The 20,492-nt window shown below is 45.8% G+C and overlaps 1 protein-coding gene across 4 annotated transcripts in view; it reads left to right on the forward strand.

Annotated features, from left to right (window-relative positions):
- DOCK9 (dedicator of cytokinesis 9) overlaps positions 1-20,492 on the forward strand; it is a 1,074,749-nt gene that overhangs the window by 966,533 nt on the left and 87,724 nt on the right. For all 4 annotated transcript variants that reach the window (XM_033947591.1, XM_033947593.1, XM_033947592.1 and 1 more), the window contains exon 47: positions 9,035-9,148. In XM_033947591.1, the coding sequence (XP_033803482.1) occupies positions 9,035-9,148 (114 nt within the window). The remainder of the gene's footprint in view (positions 1-9,034; positions 9,149-20,492) is intronic.

Consider the following 20,492-nt stretch of genomic DNA (forward strand, 5'->3'; position numbering starts at 1 on the left):
TTTGTGGGGGAGCCTACCTTTTCCGGTGTTCCTACATTACAAGGTTGTGCTTTGTACTCCCCTCAAGGGTCACCTGTGGAATCTGATCGCTTAAGAAAGTCCTCAGAGTTCAGTTTCACTCTTTCTAGTTCCTCCCACAGATTGTCTCTCTCTTTATTCTCAATCCATCCATTGTTTTTCCAGTATTCTTTCCTGAGCCTTATTCTCATCTTAGAGACCCGGCTTGCCATACTCTGGATTGTAAACGGGCATTGGCCTATTATCTTCACAGTGCACGGCCACATAGTACATCCCCTCAACTGTTTGTCATCTTTGTTTCTGACAAGTTGGGACATCCTGTTTTGAAGAGAATGATTTACATTTAGTTGACTATTGCATCTCGTTCTTTTATGCTCAGGCTTGGTTGCAACTACAGAGTCTAGTCACAACCTACTTGGTCAGAGCTTTGGCAGCTTCAATAGCTTTTCTCCGCTCTATTCCTCTTGCTGAAATCTGCAAAGCTGCTCTTTTCTCCTCAGTTCATACCTTCACCTCACCTTACTGTCTGGACTCTTATTCCAGATGGGATGGGCACTTTGGCCAAGCACTATTGCAAACTTTGTTTTTCCTACAGGCTAACCTTCCTTCTATCCAATTCTGGTTAGCTTGGAGGTCACCCATATGTGAGAATATGCTGCCTGCTTATCCTGGGATAAAGCATAGTTACTTACAGTAACAGGTATTAACCAGGGACAGCAGACAGATATTCTCACAACCCACCCACCTGCCCTGGTTGGCTTCTTAGCTGGCTTACTGAACTGAGGAGATACGCACCCTACGTCGGGTGGTAAGGAACTTGCGTGGTGCAGAGAGTCACAAACTTTCTAAAGTTCTTAAAGTGCCAATGCATAAGAACATAAGAATTAGAGAATGACACGGTGAAAAAATTGGTCCCCGTCACCGCCCCGTCCCCGTCTCACCATCCCCGTCACCGCCCCGTCCCCGTCTCACCAACCCCGTCACCGCCCCGTCCCCGTCTCACCATCCTCTTCACCGCCCCGTCACCGCCACTGCCACCCCATTCACCGCCCCGTCACCGCCACTGCAATCCCATTCACTTTTCTTTATTTACGTATAAAGGAAACATTCTTTAAAACTTTAAAACTTAGTTAAATATTAGTTAATAACTATACAAAAACAAAACACGCAGAGAAAAAATTAATTAATAAAAATTCTCAAAACTGACACATTTTGATCACTAAATTTAAAATAGTTATTTTTCATACAGTTTTTCAATCACTAATCTTCCACCACCCCTGGGGCTAGCAATGCAAAAACAAACACGACATGTACTTTAAATGCTGCCGTGATTAGCATAGTGACCGCGGCTACGGCTGCAAGTCTCCCCTCCCCCCAGCGATCACGGCAGGAGGGCACCCAACCCCTCCTGTAGACCCCCCCAACGGCCCTCCCGACAATCGCAGCAGAAGGGTACCCAACCCCTCCTGCCGGTCCTCCCAATGGCCTCCCCTAAGATCGCCGGCAGGAGGGTACCCAACCCCTCCTGCTGGACCCCCCCCCAACGAACCCTCCCACCCCGGAACCCCCTTAGTCTTACTTTTCAAGTTGGACCGGACAGCGCCTCGCTCGTCTGGCCAGCAGGCCTGCCTCCGTCCAAATGAGGCGGGCCCGCCACTCCCCTCCCCTCCCCTGCCTCCCAATGGCCTCCCCTAAGATCGCCGGCAGGAGGGTACCCAACCCCTCCTGCTGGACTCCCCCCCAACGACCCCTCCCACCCCGGAACCCCCTTAGTCTTACTTTTCAAGTTGGACCGGACAGCTCCTCGCTCGTCTGGCCAGCAGGCCTGCCTCCGTCCAAATGAGGCGGGCCCGCCCCTACCCTGCCCAACCCACAGGATCCTAGGGCCTGATTGGTCTAGGCACCTAAAGCCACTCCCGCTATAGGAGGGGCCTTAGGTGCTTGGGCCAATCAGGCCCTAGGATCCTGTGGGTTAGGCAGGGGAGGGGAGGGGCGGGCCCGCCTCATTTGGACGGAGGCAGGCCTGCTGGCCAGACGAGCGAGGAGCTGTCCGGTCCAACTTGAAAAGTAAGACTAAGGGGGTTCCGGGGTGGGAGGGTTCGTTGGGGGGGGGGGTCCAGCAGGAGGGGTTGGGTACCCTCCTGCCGGCGATCTTAGGGGAGGCCATTGGGAGGCAGGGGAGGGGAGGGGAGGGGCGGGCCCGCCTCATTTGGACGGAGGCAGGCCTGCTGGCCAGACGAGCGAGGAGCTGTCCGGTCCAACTTGAAAAGTAAGACTAAGGGGGTTCCGGGGTGGGAGGGTTCGTTGGGGGGGGGGTCCAGCAGGAGGGGTTGGGTACCCTCCTGCCGGCGATCTTAGGGGAGGCCATTGGGAGGACCGGCAGGAGGGGTTGGGTACCCTTCTGCTGCGATTGGCAGGAAGGGTTGAAATGACAAATGAGGAGCACGGTGAAATAGCGGTTCCTAGAAGGGGGTACATTGGCCCGCGGGGACAAACCTGTTCACCGTTTCCGCGGTCGGTGAATGGCCTTGTCCCCGTCACCGCAGCGACTGCTATTTTTCTTCCCCGTTTTCGGCGGTGACCCGCGGCTTAAATGCGGTGGCCGCGGGTAAACCGTCACCGTGTCATTCTCTAATAAGAATAGCCTTACTGGGTCAGACCAATGGTCCATCAAGCCCAGTAGCCTGTTCTTACGGTGGCCAATCCAGGTCAGTAGTATCTGACCAAAACCCAAAGAGTAGCAATATTCCATGCTACTGATCCAGGGCAAGCAGAGGCTTCTCCCATGTCTTAAAAACAGACTATGGACTTTTCCTCCAGGAATATGTCCAAACCTTTCTTAAAACCAGCTACGCTATCCGCTTTTACTACAACCTCTGGCAATGCATTCCAGAACTTAACTATTCTCTGAGTGAACAAATATTTCCTCCTATTGGTTTTAAAAGTATTTCCCTGCAGTTTCATTGAGTGTCCCCTAGTCTTTGTAATTTTTGACAAGGTGGAAAATCGATCCACTTGTACCCGTTCAACTCCACTCAGGATTTTGTAGAATTCAATCATATCTCCCCTCAGCCTTTTCTTTTCCAAGATGAAGAGCCCTAACTTTTTTAGTCTTTGCTCATACAAGAGGAGTTCCTTCCCCTTTAACATCTTGGTTGCTTTTCTTTGAACCTATCCTAGTGCCACTATATCTTTCTTGAGATAAGGAGACCAGAATTGAACGCAATACTCCAGGTGAGGTCACACCATGGAGCAATACAGAGGCATCTTTAGTCTTGTTAATCATCCCTTTTTTAATAATTCCTAGCATCTTGTTTGCTTTTTTGGCCACCACCGCACATTGGGCGGAAGGTTGTCTACAATGATGCCCAGATCCCTTTCTTGGGTACTAACCCCCAAGGTGGACTCTAGCATCCAGTAACTGTGATTTGGATTATTCTTCCCAATATGCATCACTTTGCATTTGTCCACGTTAAATTTCATCTGCCACTTGGACGCCCAGTCTTCCAATTTCCTAAGGTCTGCCTGAAATGTTTCACAATCTGTATGTGTTTTAACAACTTTGAACAGTTTAGTATCATCTGCAAATTTAATCACCTCACATGTCGGTCCAATTTCCATTTCGTTTATAAATAAGTTAAATAGCACTGGTCAAAGCACTTTTGCAGCTGTCCATACCGGGGCTCCATGGATGACATCACCCATATGTGAGAATAACTGCCTAATGTCCCTGGATAACACCTGTTATGGTAACTGTGCTTTAGAAACCAAGGTGGTTCTTCAATTTTCTGAAGGGGTGTTCTAGTGACAGTGGTTACACCCCCAAAGAGGATTTACGATCTGCTCTTTGCCACCAAAGTTGTATTTGTAATCTGCCACTGACCACACATGCTGAGGGAGAGCCCCTTCATTGCCAATGCCTGAAGCTGACTCCTGAGAGATTTATAGATTCAGCCTGTCTTTATCACCTAGGTTAGACATTATAGGCACTTGCTATAGGAGCCAAGGAATCAGAGGCTGGGGTAAGTCTCAAGTCTGAAACCTGACGCTGGTTTGCTATAATGAGAAGGTGTGGGGACTAGTGCTGCCCGATTCGGGAAAAATAATTTTGATTCGATTCAGCCTATTGAATTGATTTTTCGATTTGATTCGATTTTCCTGCCCAATTGGGTGGTTTTTTCCAAACATCCTGGTGGGTTTATTTTACAACCTCTTCACCCCCTTTGCCCTCTCCTACCCACACTGGTCCTGTGGTGTAAACAAAATAAACAAACTTTTCCTCTCTGTTAAATCCTAGCTCACGTTTGCGGTCCAACACCAGCTCTGGAAGGATACACATTTCAAATCTGACATATTGTAATCATAAAACAGAAAATAAAATTATTTTTTCTACCTTTTGTTGTCTGGTCATTTTTCAAATCATGTTGGTCCCATGTTGGTCTGGTTGTCTTCTGATCAGGCTCTCCTTCTTTCTTCTTTCTCTGTGCTAACCATCCATCTTCCATCTCTGTCCTCCCCTTCTGTTTCCCTTTCCTCCCCCGGAGGCCTGGCATCTTTTCTTTTTTTCATTTCAATCCCTCCGCAGCTGCAGCGATGGACTCCACCATCCACAGATCCACCATCTCTCCTTTTCTCATCTACCCTTTCATCCAGCATTTCTCTTCTGTGTCCCTGTCCCTATTCTCCTCTCCAGTATTGTCCACCTTGTGTCCCTGTTCCTATGCTCCCTCCATGCCAAGCATCTTATCTCTCCCCATATCCAGCTTCTTCTTTCTCTCTTCCTTACCTCCTGTATCCTGTTGCACAGGTACAGGTTTTCTCCTACTATCTCTCCTGCCATCCTTCACCCTGCCCACCTACTTTGGAGCAGTATCTGTCCCTCTTGTACCCTTCCCCTTGTGGTCTTGCATTTCTTCTGCCACTCTCCTTTAGTCCAGCACCTCTTCTTTGCTTTCCTCCCCCTCTTTTTGGTTTGGTCTCTCTCTTCCCATCACTTCACCCCAGGTCTGGCATCTCCCCTCCCCTCTCTTACTCCTTCCTCTTCCTCCCTCTGCACAGGCCTACCTCCCTGCCGTGAAGGCCTGCTCCCCGCCGCGAAGACCTGTTCTCCCCATGAAGGCCTGCTCCCCCCCGCCGCGAAGGCACTCTTTCTCCTCCTCCCCACTGCAAAGACCTGTTCCCCCCTCCACCGTAAAAGCACTCTTTCTCCTCCTCCCCGCCACGAAGGCCTGCTCCCTGCCGCCGCGTAGACACTCTTTTTTTTCCTCTGTACCATGAACGAATGTCTGCTCCCAATGCAAGCCTACACCTTCCCCGCTCTTAAATCCTTAAGGCTAATACGTCAGCCTGCAGGCTCGCTGGTGTTATAGCGATCCCTGCAGCTGCCGGTCGTCCTCAGCGGCACATTCTCTTTGCCGCGATCCTGCCCCTGATGTCAGAGCAGGACGTAGCAGAGAGAACATGCTACTGAGGACGACGGGCAACTACAAGGATCGCTATAACACCCGCGAGCCTGCAGGCTGCCGTATTAGCCTTAAGGAGGTAAGAGCCGGGAAGCTGGGGACGGCCTTTCTGACTGACCCTCCCCCCTCAAGCAGGAGCAGCAGCAAACGGCCAGCAAGAGGCAGTGCTGCAGCTCCTGCTTTAGGAAGGCACAGGGGAAGGGTCAGTTATTGAATCAGGAGGCCAATTATTTATTTTTTTTTTAATTGAATCGATTCGAATCGGTGAATCAATTCGAATCGTGAATCGAGCAGCAATAGTGGGGACCCTTCTCACCTTGTGGAGTCTCATTTGAAAGGAGCATATGGGCCTCAGGCTGTGCACAGACTATCCAGGTAGCCTCATATACTCTTATGGGAACCTACTTCTCTGGGAACTTGACACCGAGAAAAGGATACTGGTACCAGGCTACTAAAACAAAGGTATTCTATGAATCACATTGGCATCTGATATGAACTTGTTCTATATTGATTTAATTTGTATTTGAAAAACAGAAAATTTTGTGTTGTAAATAATTGTGAAATATCAATGGAAAGTGATTGTCCAACTGGTGTCTCACTGGGTCTGTATTATCTGTAATACTGTTGAACATATTTTTGCTCCCTTTATGTTGACTGCTAAATTGTTTGAATTTGTAGTGTAGATTCTATGCACATGATATCCAATTCATGTTTCAAATTGATTGACTAGTGAATGATTCTTTTAAAATGTACTTCTGCTTGTATTTCATACAGCAATGGATGAGAGGGTATCTCTTGAAACAATATGACTAAAATTCAAATAGTATTGTTGTCAGATTGTTATCAGGGTTGGTGCGAGGGCCGATCCTGTTCAATATGTTTGTGAGTGACATTGCTGAAGGGTTAGAAGGAAAAGTGTGCCTTTTTGCATATGATACCAAGATTTGTAACAGAGTAGACACCGAAGAGGGAGTGGAAAATATGAAAAGGATCTGCAAAAGTTAGAGGAATGGTCTAATGCCTGGCAACTAAAATTCAATGCAAAGAAATGCAGAGTAATGCATTTGGGGATTAAGAATCGGAAGGAGCCGTATATGATGAGAGGTGAGAGGCTGATATGCACGAACGGGGAGAGGGACTTTGGAGTGATAGTGTCCGACGATCTAAAGGCGAAAAAACAGTGTGACAAGGCGGTGGCTGCTGCCAGAGGGATGCTGGGCTGTATAAAGAGAGGCATAGCCAGTAGAAGGAAGAAGTTGTTGATGCCCCTGTACAGGTCATTGGTGAGGCCCCAATTGGAGTATTGTGTTCAGTTTTGGAGACCGTATCTGGTCAAGGACATAAGAAGACTTGAAGCGGTTCAGAGGAGAGTGACGAAAATGATAGGAGGTGCACCAGAAGACGTATGAGGAGAGGCTGGAAACTGAATATGCAGTGTCTCAAACTCGTGACCCGGGGTCCACATGTGGCCCGCCAGGTACTATTTTGAGGCCCTCGGTATGTTTATCAAAATCACAAAAGTAAAATAAAACAGTTTCTTGATCATATGTCTCTTTAGCTATAAATTACAATATTATTATTAAGACTTAGCTAAAAGGCCTCAAAATAGTACCTGGTGGGCTGCATGTGGACCTCATGCAAAATTGTAATTTCTTTAATAAGACATTAACTTTTTTTTTTGAGGCCTTCCAAGTACCTACAAAGCCAAAATGTGGCCCTGCAAAGGGTTTGAGTTTGAGACCACTGCCGTAGAGGAAAGGAGGGACAGGGAAGATATGATTCAGATGTTCAAATACTTGAAAGGTATTAACATTTTCAAAATATTTTCCATAGAAACAAAATATTTTCCATAGAAAGAAAAATGGTAAAATCAGAGGACATAATTTGAGGTTGAGGGTGTGGTAGATTCAAGAGCAAGGTAAGGAAATTCTACTTTATGGAGAGGGTGGTGGATGCCTGGAATGTGCTCCTGAGAGAGGTGGTGGAGAGGAAAATGGTGCAGAGTTCAAAGAACCGTGGGATGAACACAGAGGATCTAGAATCAGAAAATAATAGTAAATATTGTAGAACTAAGGCCAGTATTGGGCAGAATTGCACGGTCTATAACTGTATGTGGCCTTTTGGTTGAGGATGGACTGGGGAGGGCTTCAATGGCTGGGAGGGTGTGGATGGACTGGAGTGAGCTTTGACGGAGACTTCAGCAGTTGGAATCCAAGCACAGTACCGGGTAGAGCTTTTGATTCTTGCCCAGAAATAGCTATGAAAAAAAAAAAATTAAATTGAATCAGGTTGGGCACACTGGATGGACCATTCGGGTCTTTATATGCCATCATCTACTATGTTGCTATGTATATGATGATCCTCAATATTTTGTGATGGATGACTTAAGCATCCCAGTTGTGACTGAGATTCAAAATTTGAGAGTACTTTTGGATTCTGCTTTAACAATGAAATCACAAGTGAAGAACATAAGAATTGCCGCTGCTGAGTCAGACCAGTGGTCCATCATGCCCAGTAGTCCACTCACATGGCGGCCCTTAGATCAAAGACCAGTGTCCTATTTGAGTAAAGCCTTATCTGCGTACGTTCTGGTTCAGCAGGAACTTATCTAACCCTTTCTTGAATCCCTGGAAGGTGCTTTCCCCTATAACAGCCTGTGGAAGAGCATTCCAGATTTCTACCACTCTCTGGTTGAAGAAGAATTTCCTTACGTTTGTACGGAATCTATCCCCTTTTAACTTTAAAGAGTGCCCTCTCATTCTCTTCACCTTGGAGAGGGTGAACAATTTCTCTTTCTCTACTAAGTCAATTCCCTTCAATATCTTGAATGTTTCAATCATGTCCTCTCTCAGTCTCCTCTTTTCAAGGGAGAAGAGGCCCAGTTTCTCTAGCCTCTCATTGTATGGCAACTCCACCAGTCTGTTAACCATCTTTGTTGCTCTTCTCTGGACTCTTTCGAGTAGTACTATGTCCTTTTTTATATACGGCGACCAGTGTTGGACACAGTATTCCAAGTGGGGGGCGCACCATAGCCCGCTACAACGGTATGATAACCTTCTCAGATCTGTTTGTGATCCCCTTCTTAATCATTCCTAGCATTCTGTTCGGATTGAGCGGGATAAAAATACTGTAAATAAATAGCAGTAATGTACTCCCTTTCTAAAATGGAGAACACTTGTCAGTTTTGGCCTGCCCACACCAAAGTCCTTTTTCTCTGTATAAATGGTGACAAACTGTTTTTACAGGTGGGAATCCTATCTATAATATGATTAGTAAAATTGTGTATGTTCTGAAGCAAATGTCAAGTATTCTAAGCTCCCTTGTGAGTGAATAATGTTTAGAAATTTTTTATTTAAATTTGAGTGGGAAAATTGCCTTCAAAATGAAATAATAGTAAAAAAACTAGTATAATAAAAAGGATAAATGTTTTTTGTTTTTAAAAATTAAAGCAAATGAAAATAGCTAAAAAATCAGTTCTGGGTTTTTTTTTGTGTTGTATATGTGTTACTGTTTACAGTAAAGTTTTTGATAAAATTTTCCTTCTCCATTCTTAGAGACTAGCGCATCTATATGACACACTTCATCGGGCTTACAGCAAGGTGACAGAAGTCATGCACACAGGCAAGCGGCTCTTGGGCACTTATTTCAGAGTTGCCTTCTTTGGTCAGGTTAGTATCAATTTTGTAGTCAGGCTTAACTTTACAGTCCAGTATTACTATACAGTGTATATTAATTTTTCAGAATGACTGATGTTGCATAGACATCATGGACTAGACTACTTAAATAATTATAGCATCTACTAAAGCAATGAGTTTGTTAAAATGTTTGCTTGTTAAGATTTATTTACACCTGTTATAGTTATCTACTTCCTTGAGTAAACATTTGTTTCTTTTCTTCTTTCCTTCCTTATATACTGTGTGTTTTTTAAACTTGTCACTTGAGGCGGCGGTAAGTTTTGCTTTGTGCCTGCCTTGACAGTTTGAGAAATATCTGTGGTACTTCAGTGTGGTTTGCAAGTGTGGTTTTTAGAGATGTATACACTGCTAACCACTGCCAAGAAATGTATGCACTTCATCTAGATCAGTGGTTTCAAACTCACAGCCTGGGGGACCACATGCAGCCCGCCAGGTACTATTTTGAGGCCCTCGGTATGTTCATCATAATCACAAAAGTAAAATAAAACAGTTTCTTGATCATATGTCTCTTTAGCTATAAATTACAATTTATTATTAAGACTTAGTCAAAAGGAAAGATTTATAAACTATAAAGAGTTTTTACCTAATGCAAAATTGTCATTTCTTTAATAAGACATTAACTATTTTTTTCTGAGGCCCTGCAAGTACCTACAAATCCAAAATGTGGCCCTGAATTTGAGACCACTGATCTAGATAGAGAAACTATTACTAGTGACATAGGTAATGCATGCTTCTGGTCTGAGATGTTCTGGCTAAATTAGATACAGATATGATCACATTATCAGTTAAATAGGCATTTTCCTCTTCCTTGAGTAACCATATTGCCTGTAGCCCTCTAAATACTGTTTTGAGGCTTTTCTTTTCACATTACTTTGATCTAAGTTTTATCATTCAACAGCATGATTGAATCAAGCACACATGTTGGGTTATATCATCTGGCCATGCTGGAGCAGAACAGTTGTCCTCGAACTGTGAAGTAATTGTAAAGTTCTATGCATGTGAAGCCTTTCCTAGACACCGCAGTCTTCTCAGTATTGTTTTTTTCTATTGTGCTAAATAGATATTGAAACAAAGCTCTTCTAAGGAGATGTATCTTGTTTTAAATCAAATGTAACCCCATGTTTTACCCAGTCCAGGGATGGTGCACACAAAGTTATTTTTGTTAGGAACAGAGCTGGGACCAACTTATAAGCTAGAGTCCTACAACAAGCAAGCACCAGACACTCCTGTCACTCCTGCAAATAATGTAGACCACACCAAGTTATAAAGTCCAGTGAATAATAGGCACTCTATTGAACAGTGGACACAAGCATTGCAAAACATAGTCCAGTTCCAACTTTCCCCTTAAGCATTCAGTTGTACAGTCCAGATCCTGAAAAGCACTAGACTAAGAATCATCCTTGTTGACTGGATTTTGATCATATGGAGGAGATTTCAAAAGGACAATTTTTCTGCCATCTCCTAGCCCTTAAATCCCCTCTGAAGGTAGGGCTACTTCCAGCTAGCCCTCCCTCATCAGAGATTCAAACCCTGAGGCTGACTTCTCACTCTCATGGCTTCCAGAAGTTGCTGGAGGCTCGTGCTGGGTTTCTAATGGTCTCCTGGATCCAGCAAGTCTGTGAACTATTGTTGACTTTCCTATCCCCATGGAAACGGCAGATAGGATAGCCAACAGTTACCCCTTCAGACAATAGCAGGCGGCCCTAATGCCTAGGGACTGCAAACCACTAGCGGCAGAAAACCCATACCACTTATGTTGTTATATGCTTCTTTAGAGTGTTATATTCTTCATAAGTCGTACGGTTTTTATTTCTTTCCATGCACGTAATCTTTATATCCATTTTACCTTTATTTGCTTTTACTATACTTCAAATGTATTATTTTTTTTTTCACTGTTTATAATAATACTAGTTGTTTAGCCCGTTACATTAACGGGTGCTAGCAGCCCTTCTCCCTTACTTTTACCTCCTCCCTGTTCAGCAGCACCCCCACCCATTCCCTGCTCCCCCTATATAGCAGTAGCCCTTCTCCTTTTATCTCCCCCTGTTCAGCATCACCCCCCCATTTACCGTTCCCCCTATCCAGCAGTAGCTCTTCTCCTTTACTTCCTGCTCCCCCCCTGTCCAGCAGTAGCCCTTCTCCCTTACTTGTATGTTCCCCACTGTCCATTAGGAACCCTTCTCCCTTATCTGTAAACCATGCAGCCTTACATTTTAGAAGTCCCCCACCCCATTCTGGCCAGCTCCCTTGCCAAATTTCAAAGGCGCAAGCAGCGGTGGCTCCTCACCCGAGCCCCGCTTACAGCATCCCCGCACTCACGGTCTGGTTGGCTCCCTTGCTGGAGCTTTTCGCGGTGTTTTCTCCTCTTGGGCTTCTCCGAGGGCTGGCTCACATGAAAATGCTGTGTTGCTGTTCGGGGCCGCCACAGCGGCTTCTCTCCGGAGGCGCACCGGCGTCGGAAGCCTTGTCTCTGATGTTGTGATGTCGGAGGGGTTTCCGATGCTGGTGCGGCTCATGGGGGGGCTGCCGCCATGTCTTTGAACGGAAGGGTAGCATTTTCATGGGAGCCAGCCTTCGGGGAGGCTTTGGATGCGGGGCCAGATGCGGGAGGAGCAGCCACCGTGGGGGGCTTTGGTGGGAGAGCCAGCCAGACGCATGGATCGAGCACCCCGGGCCCCAACCACCCTCAGAGGTGTCCTCCGAGCCCCGAGAAGAGACGCAGCGGGGCGACTTGTCCGGTCAGTAGAAAGGGCGGATTGACATCCGACTCGGGCCGCCGCGGTCGACATCCGCCTCGGGGGGGGGGGAAGAGAGAGAGCGGAGAGAGTACTGTAGGGGCATGCGCAGTCCTACCTGCGGGTCCCTACATCGCGGCTTCCGCAAAGGCAGGAACCAGCAGAGCAGTGATGTTTCCGGGTGGACTGCCTCCCCTCCCTTGGCACTTAAGGCCACTGATCTTAAGGCAGGGTACGACTGGTGTGCAAGGGAATGACGGCGTCGGGGACGGCCAACTTACAGGAAGGGAGGGAACGCAGGTGGGGATCATGAGAGTAGCCACCGCTGCGTCTTTCAACAGGGAGCAGGCCAGACCGTAAGCCGCGCATGCGCACTTCCTATGTGTCGCTACAGCTCACGGAAAACCGGCGCACACATATGAAGTGCGCATGCGCGGCTTAGCGTTTTATTATATTAGATGGTTTAATATCCTCATATGCTTGCATTATGTTAATGTGTTAAAATTCTCACATGCCTCTATGATTTTAACATGTTTTAATATTATCATAAGCCAGAATCTGTGTTTTCACAAGACATGACTTCAGTTGTCATCTGTTATAATCTGTGTTATATTTCCCATCATCATTTATATTGGTTGAAATCCATATATAGGGCACACTGTTTTCCTTGATAAGCAAGCACGCTAGTAATTCCTATATGTCTTGACGCACAAATTTATGTTTTATTTTTACTGTATTTATTATGCATGTGTCATGTCAATGTAATATGTTCACTTTTTCATAAGGCATTCAGGTTTATCACAGTTTCAATTTTCTTATTATTTCAACTAAGTTATCTATCTATCTATCTATATATATATATATATATATTCACCTCAGGTACACTAATTCCAATACACCATTAGTCATATTTACCACACATAATCAATTTTTAGCTTATCACACTTCTTTTCATGATCCACTCAATTTATTTACATCGGATGATTTTGCTCATACACATTTTTTTCCTTTCACTGTTCTTTTCTTACTCATTATCTTATCACATGGGCACTACTTTTTCTTTATTGACAGCCTTTTCTTTCTCATACTTTCCTCATTTCTCTTTTAAGTTTCACAATCTATCAATTAATATGTATTTTTCTCTTCCTGCATATTTATTTAATTTCTATACCGTCCATGGGTTGTCTGTTATGCATTGTTCTTGGATTTTCAAGTACTGCGATTTCTGTTACTGTTTTTGTCTTGGCTGCTTTATCAATAAAAATTATTTTAAAAAAATAATGGTTTACATGAATTTATTCAGGTACTCAGTTCATGTATTTTCCTTATATATATATATATATATTTTTTTTTTTTTTGCCATGTTTGCAAATACTCAGTGGGATCAATCTTAGCTGTTTATTTCAGGTAACCGGAAGCAAATGATATGAGAGATTCAGTGGACAGTCCCAGAATCTCGTGTTGTTCAATTAAAGAGGGGCATTTCCTCTCAATTTACTTGGACAAATCTTAATGTGGTGAGGTTCCTATCTCCCCTCTTTTTCAACCTTTCAAAGTCCTTTAGACCATTGTAGTCTTATTAGAATGTTTATTTTCTTGTTTTTTCACATCTATCTCTATTTTATTTTTTCATTACTCTACTAATTGTCATTTTTCTAGGTACTTTAGTTAGATTGTGAGCCTTCGGGACAGTAAGGGAATTTCTAAGTACCTATTTTACTTATAATTTTAATGCACCCTATTGTCTATTTTTCTGTAAACCGCTTAGAATCCTAACGGAGTTTAGCGGTATATAAGAAATAAATTACATTACATTACATTTTACCCTGTCTGTCCCGGCAGGCTCACAATCTACCTAATGTACCTGGGGCAATGGAGGGATTAAATGATTTGCCCAGGGTCACAAGGAGCAGCGTGGGTTTGAACCCACAAACTCAGGGTGCTGAGGCTGTAACTTTAGCCACTGTGACACACTCTGTTATTCTTTCTCAGTTTGTGCTAATTCCAATCTGATATCTTTCTAACAGGAGTCCCTTTCTAACTGCTCTTGACAAGCTACCATTGTTCTCACTGTCCTTCTTTTATTCTTTTAGAGGTAGTTTATTTTTGTGTGTGGTTTCTTACATCATTAAGTTATCAATATGTTTTTCAATTCCTTAGCCCCTCCCCTTCTATCGCATGTCTGACCCAACCAATCATGGTGAGTTGAGCTTCCTCCCTCAATGCATGGTGCCAATGCATCCTTAGATACCTCTAGATTCACCGACACATATTACACTTAATTACTTATTCATTATTCCAATGCTACCCTTTCATTCATAGGACCCCAGAAGAAGACAACCTTGTCGAAACATGGACCGTGTTAAAATAAGGGTCCTACGCTCTCAGCAGACTAGGTTCTTAAGGTTTTTTATGTGGATTATTCTGTTTTTATGTGGATTGTTACATTGACTTTTGGAACTTTCAGATCTTCAATAAAGTCCATTTCAGGAACATTGTTGCTCCATAGTGCTTTTTTGGTTTCTCTTAGATTTTCTTCTCTTTGGATTTCAAAGGGTCAATCTCTTTGTTTTGGTTTTACCACACTCCTCGTACCCATAGTGCATAATATTTTCCATCTTGCTAAACATTGTTTTGTATTGTCTAGTGTTAAAAAAAAGGTAAAAATTATTCCAAGCATAGCCTCAATGTGGAAGAAAGATCTGGAACTTCAACACTCATTCAAAATTCCTTGTGGTTATAAATAGGTATAGTGCTACTGCCTCCTAGAGGAGAACAGAGCAATGAGGAACATATAAGTGTGTAATAGAATATTTTTGAACACTCAGAATTAATATACTTACATTCCCTTCCTATCAGATCTGAATTCTTAGTTCCTGAACAATATTGACAAGCAATAATATTGACAAGCCCAATAATTATAAAAATAAAACTTATTCTATTTAAAAGCAAGTAGCAGCCAAAGGTGAAAACAGTGTGGTTAAATGTGAGACTTTCCCTCCCCTGTTTTACTAAGGTGCGCTAAGTCCATAGACTAACATGCACACGTTAGCATTTAGCGCGCGCTAAAAAGCATAGCGCACCTTAGTAAAAGGAGCCCTTAGTCTTAAACAAGGATGCACAGAGTAATGCCATAAATCTCTCTGCACTATTGCATGAACACTTATTTTCAGAATAAATGCATGCTTTTCCCTACAGACCTTAAATTATGTCTCCTAGATCTGTGTTTCTCAACTTCTTCAAACCAAGTACCCCCTAAGTCTAATAAATATCAACCAAGTACCCCTGTCCAGGCTCCACCCCTGACCCCACCCCCATAATAATAGTACTAATTGTAATGCAATTTCTTTCATCCATTTTTCATATACACACAATATAATCTTATTAATATACTAGTATTATCCCAGGACAAGCAGGCAGCATATTCTTGACTGATGGGTGACGGCACCGACGGAGCCCCGGTACGGACACTTTTAGAGTGATTGCACTCTAAGAACTTGGAAAGTTCTAGAGACCGCACCGCGCATGCGCGAGTGCCTTCCCGCCCGACCCCGACGCGCGGTCCCTCAGTTTCTTAGTTTCCGCGGAGCTAAGAAGTCGCATTTTCAACGGCTGTTGAAAAATTTTTTCATTCGCCTTCCCGCTCGCGTAAACTTTTTCGGGTTCTTTTTGCCCTTCCATTTTTCTTTCTTTAAAAAAAAAAAAATAATAATAATTTTCTCTTGTTTTGTCGAGTTTTCTTGATTTGACCCGGCGGGGCCTACTGCCATTATCGAGGCCTCGGCCTTCGATTTGGCAGAAGCCGTTTTTCCGTTCATGCCCCCTCAGCCCGGGTTCAAGAAGTGCCAGCGGTGTGCACGGCCTATTTCCCTAACAGACCCGCACAACTGGTGCCTTCAGTGTCTGGGTCCGGAACATCAGGCCTCTACCTGCACCCGCTGTGCCACCTTGAAAAAGCGGACTCTCAAAAATCGAGAGATACAGCAGAGACTGCTTTTCGGCACCGACATGTCCGACCCCACGTCTTCGGCGCCGGTCTCGGTACCTGTTTCGTCGGCACCCACCTCATCGACGCCACGCGATACCGCGTCGACGTCGCAGCATGCAGGTAAGCCGGCTAAGAAGCCTTCCCCGCTGGAACGTCCTCCGGTCTCCATTGCAGAGAGTCCAATCCTGCCGACCGTGAGGCGCCAGCGGAAGCGCTCCGCCCCTATTGAGGTGAGTCCCTCGACATCGGGCTCCTCATCTCCGGGGCGTCGAGCGGCACCACAGGTACCGCAGAAGAAAAAAGCGGTACCGGTGCCCTCCCTTGATGATCGCATTGCGGCCATCTTGCAGGTACAGCTGAAGGAACAGCTCAAACAACTCCTTCCAGCTCTCCTGACACCGAGCCCTCCGGTATCGGTCCCCACTGAGCAACCGGTACCGATCGTGGAACAGTCCGTATTGTCACCATCCACTCCTTCGGTACCGGTACACTTGGCCTCATCGGCATCGATGCCTGTCCTCGCACCGGAGCCCAGGTCTCATCACCAATCGGTTCAGACATCGGCTCCGGTGCGACCGATAACATCGCCCGGTACCGCGTCGGTGAGGTCGGGTAAGTCGGTACAGAAGTCCCGACACCGAGAACCATCCACCCCTGAGTCTCGGGACCGTGGTCCCCATGTTCGAGACCCTGATCTGTGGGGCGACTCTGAAGAACCTCTTCAGTCAGAAGGTGAGTGTTCATCAGAGGAAGACGAGCCTGTTCTGCAGGATATTTCCTCCAAACCTGATTCCACCTCTTTCTCTTCTTTTTTAAGAGATATGTGTGAATCTCTTTCCATTCCTTTGGAGGCTGAGTCTAAAAAGTCCAAAGCTTTTTTGGACGCTCTTGATTTTGACCAGCCTCCAAAGGAATTCTTAAAACTCCCTTTACATGACATCCTGAGGGAGACCTTTTACAAGAATCTGGAGACTCCTCTTACTATCCCGGGAGCTCCTCGCAAATTGGATTCCCTTTATAAAGTAATCCCCATTCCTGGTTTTGATAAACCACAGCTCTCTCATGAGTCTCTTCTTGTAGAATCCACCCTCAAGAAGTCCTTGGGAGCTAGTGTCTATGCCTCTGTCCCTCCTGGCAGAGAGGGTAAAGCCATGGACAAATTCGGTAAGCGACTTTACCAGAATGCGATGCTTGCTAATCGTTCTGGTAACTATGCTTTTCATTTTTCGTTTTATTTAAAGCATCTCCTTACCACCATGGCTTCCTTTGAGCAGTACCTTCCTGTGGGGAATCGTGAGGCTTTCCATCAGTGCTCTTCAGCTCTTTTCCAGCTCAGAAAATTCATGGTAAGGTCTATATATGACACTTTTGAGCTTACCTCTAGAGCAACAGCCATATCTGTAGCCATGCGCCGTTTGGCTTGGCTCAGAGTCTCTGAGCTTGATGTTAATCATCAAGACCGGTTGGCTAATGCCCCATGTTTAGGGGATGAGCTGTTCGGAGATTCTATGGACTCAACGACCCAGAAGCTCTCGGCTCATGAAACCCGCTGGGATACCCTTCTTAAGACTAAGAAGAAACCTCCACCTTCACGGCCATTCAGACAGCAAACGGCCTATCAGCGGCGTTTTGTGGCTCGCCCCTTACAGCCTTCCACTCAGCAACCTAGGAGGCAGCGTCAACAGCAGCGGCAAACACCTAGGCCTCAGCAGCAACAACCAGCTAAGCCGCCTCCTCCACAAAAATCGACTCAGCCCTTTTGACTTGATCCTCGAGGGCATAGCCAGCGTTCAACCATCTCCTCTCCTCCCTCAACCGATAGGAGGACGTCTGTCTTTCTTTCTCAGCCGGTGGGAAGTTATCACTTCGGACCAGTGGGTCCTCAACATCATCCGCCACGGCTACTCTCTCAACTTTCACACCCTTCTGGGCCAAAGTCTACCAAAAGAGTCTGCTTTGCACACTCCTCAATCTGCCCTCCTTTGTCAGGAGGTTCAGTCCCTCCTGCTTCTGAACGCCATAGAGGAAGTTCCTCTGGACCAAAGAGGGCAAGGATTCTACTCCCGGTATTTTCTAGTTCCCAAGAAAACAGGAGACCTCAGACCAATTCTAGATCTGCGAGATCTCAACAAATGTTTGGTCAAAGAAAAATTCAAGATGCTATCTCTAGCTACGCTTTATCCTCTCCTCGATCACAACGACTGGCTATGCTCTCTCGATCTCAAAGAGGCCTACACTCACATTCCAATTCATCCGGCCTCCAGACAGTACCTTCGCTTCATGATCAATCACTGTCATTACCAATACAGAGTGCTCCCCTTCAGTCTTGCCTCCTCTCCAAGAGTGTTTACAAAATGTCTGGTAGTGGTAGCAGCATTTCTGCGCTCCCACCACCTTCAGGTTTTTCCCTACCTGGACGATTGGTTAATCAAGGCCATTTCATCTCAGACTGTTCTTCTGGCCACCAACCAGACCATCTTTTTTCTTCAACTACTGGGGTTCGAAATCAACATACCCAAGTCTCACCTTCTTCCTACGCGGAGACTTCAATTCATTGGAGCGGTACTGGACACGGTCCAGATGAGAGCCTTCTTGCCGGACAACCGTCTTTACAACCTCCAATCGCTCTGTCAGCAGGTGCTGTCCCAGCACTCCATTTCTGCAAAGCAGATGATGATTCTCTTGGGTCACATGGCCTCCACAGTTCATGTCACACCCCTGGCACGGCTTCACCTGCGCACTCCCCAATGGACCCTGGCTCTCCAGTGGTCTCAAGCGACAGACTCTTGCTCACGACACATATCTGTGACATCGTCTCTTCGTCAGTCTCTGCAATGGTGGTTGATATCCTCAAATCTCTCCAGGGGCCTTCTGTTCCATCTGCCTCCTCATCATCTGATCATCACCACCGACGCCTCCCCTTATGCTTGGGGAGCACATCTGAACGAGTTCCAAACTCAGGGCCTTTGGACTCCTCAGGAAAAGAAGCATCACATCAATTTCCTGGAACTCAGGGCAATGTTCTATGCCCTCAAGGCCTTCCAACACCTTCTATTTCCTCAAGTCCTTCTACTTTGCACAGACAACCAGGTGGCTATGTACTACATCAACAAGCAAGGGGGAACGGGCTCTCGCCTCTTGTGCCAGGAAGCCCAGAGAATCTGGTCTTGGGCATCCTCGCGCCGCTTATTCCTGAAAGCGATTTATATTCAGGGAGAACAGAACTTCTTAGCGGACAAGCTCAGCAGAGTTCTCCAACCCCACGAATGGACTCTCGACCCATCGACTCTACAGTCCATCTTTGCACAATGGGGCACTCCTCAGGTGGACCTTTTTGCAGCTCCTCACAATCATCAGTTGCCCCAATTCTGCTCCAGACTTTACTCTCCTCACCGTCTGGCAGCGGATGCGTTTCTTCTGGATTGGTCCAATCTGTTCCTTTATGCTTTCCCTCCTCTGCCTCTCATGCTTCGGACCTTGTTCAAACTAAAGAGGGAACGGGCCACCATGATCCTGATTGCTCCACGGTGGCCCAGACAACATTGGTTCTCCCTTCTACTTCAACTCAGTTCCAGGGATCCATTTCTACTTCCACTGTTTCCATCTCTGCTTACACAGGATCAGGAAACCCTCCTCCATCCCAACCTGCAGTCTCTACACCTGACAGCTTGGTATCTCTCGGGCTGACTTCAACTGATCTTTTGCTATCTCAGTCTGTTCGCTCCATCCTGGACGCCTCCAGGAAACCAGCCACTCTGCAATGTTACCATCAAAAGTGGACAAGGTTTTCTTCTTGGTGTCTCCTACATCATCATGACCCCAAGTCTCTTGCAGTGGAACACCTATTGGATTATCTGCTTTCTCTGTCTACTTCTGGTCTCAAGTCTACTTCCATCAGAGTTCATCTCAGTGCCATTACGGCCTTTCATGAGCCGGTCCAAGGGAAGCTCCTTTCAGCTCATCCCCTGGTCTCGATTCATGCGAGGTCTTTTCAATCTGAAACCACCTCTCAAAGCACCTCCGGTGATCTGGGATCTGAACGTGGTTCTCTCCGCCTTGATGAAGCCTCCATTTGAACCCCTGGCTACTACCTCTTTCAAATTTCTCACTTGGAAGGTACTTTTTCTTATTGCTCTCACCTCTGCCAGGAGGGTCAGTGAGCTCCATGCACTAGTTTCTGATCCACCTTTCACTGTTTTTCACCACGACAAGGTGGTTCTACGTACACATCCAAAGTTTCTCCCTAAGGTTGTTTCTGAGTTCCATCTCAACCAATCTATTGTACTACCTGTTTTTTTCCCTAAACCTCACTCCCATTCCGGGGAACAGGCTCTTCATACTTTGGACTGTAAGCGGGCTTTAGCTTACTATTTAGACCGTACTAAGCCCCACAGATCATCTCCCCAACTCTTTCTGTCCTTTGATCAGAATAAATTGGGACGTCCTGTGTCTAAGCGCACGCTATCTAATTGGCTTGCTGCTTGCATTTCATTCTGCTATGCTCAGTCGGGACTGACACTAGAGGGTTCCGTCACGGCCCATAGAGTAAGAGCTATGGCAGCATCTGTAGCTTTCCTCCGTTCCACGCCTATTG

Source organism: Geotrypetes seraphini, chromosome 6 (assembly GCF_902459505.1).
Source record: "Geotrypetes seraphini chromosome 6, aGeoSer1.1, whole genome shotgun sequence".
Lineage (NCBI taxonomy): Eukaryota > Metazoa > Chordata > Amphibia > Gymnophiona > Dermophiidae > Geotrypetes > Geotrypetes seraphini.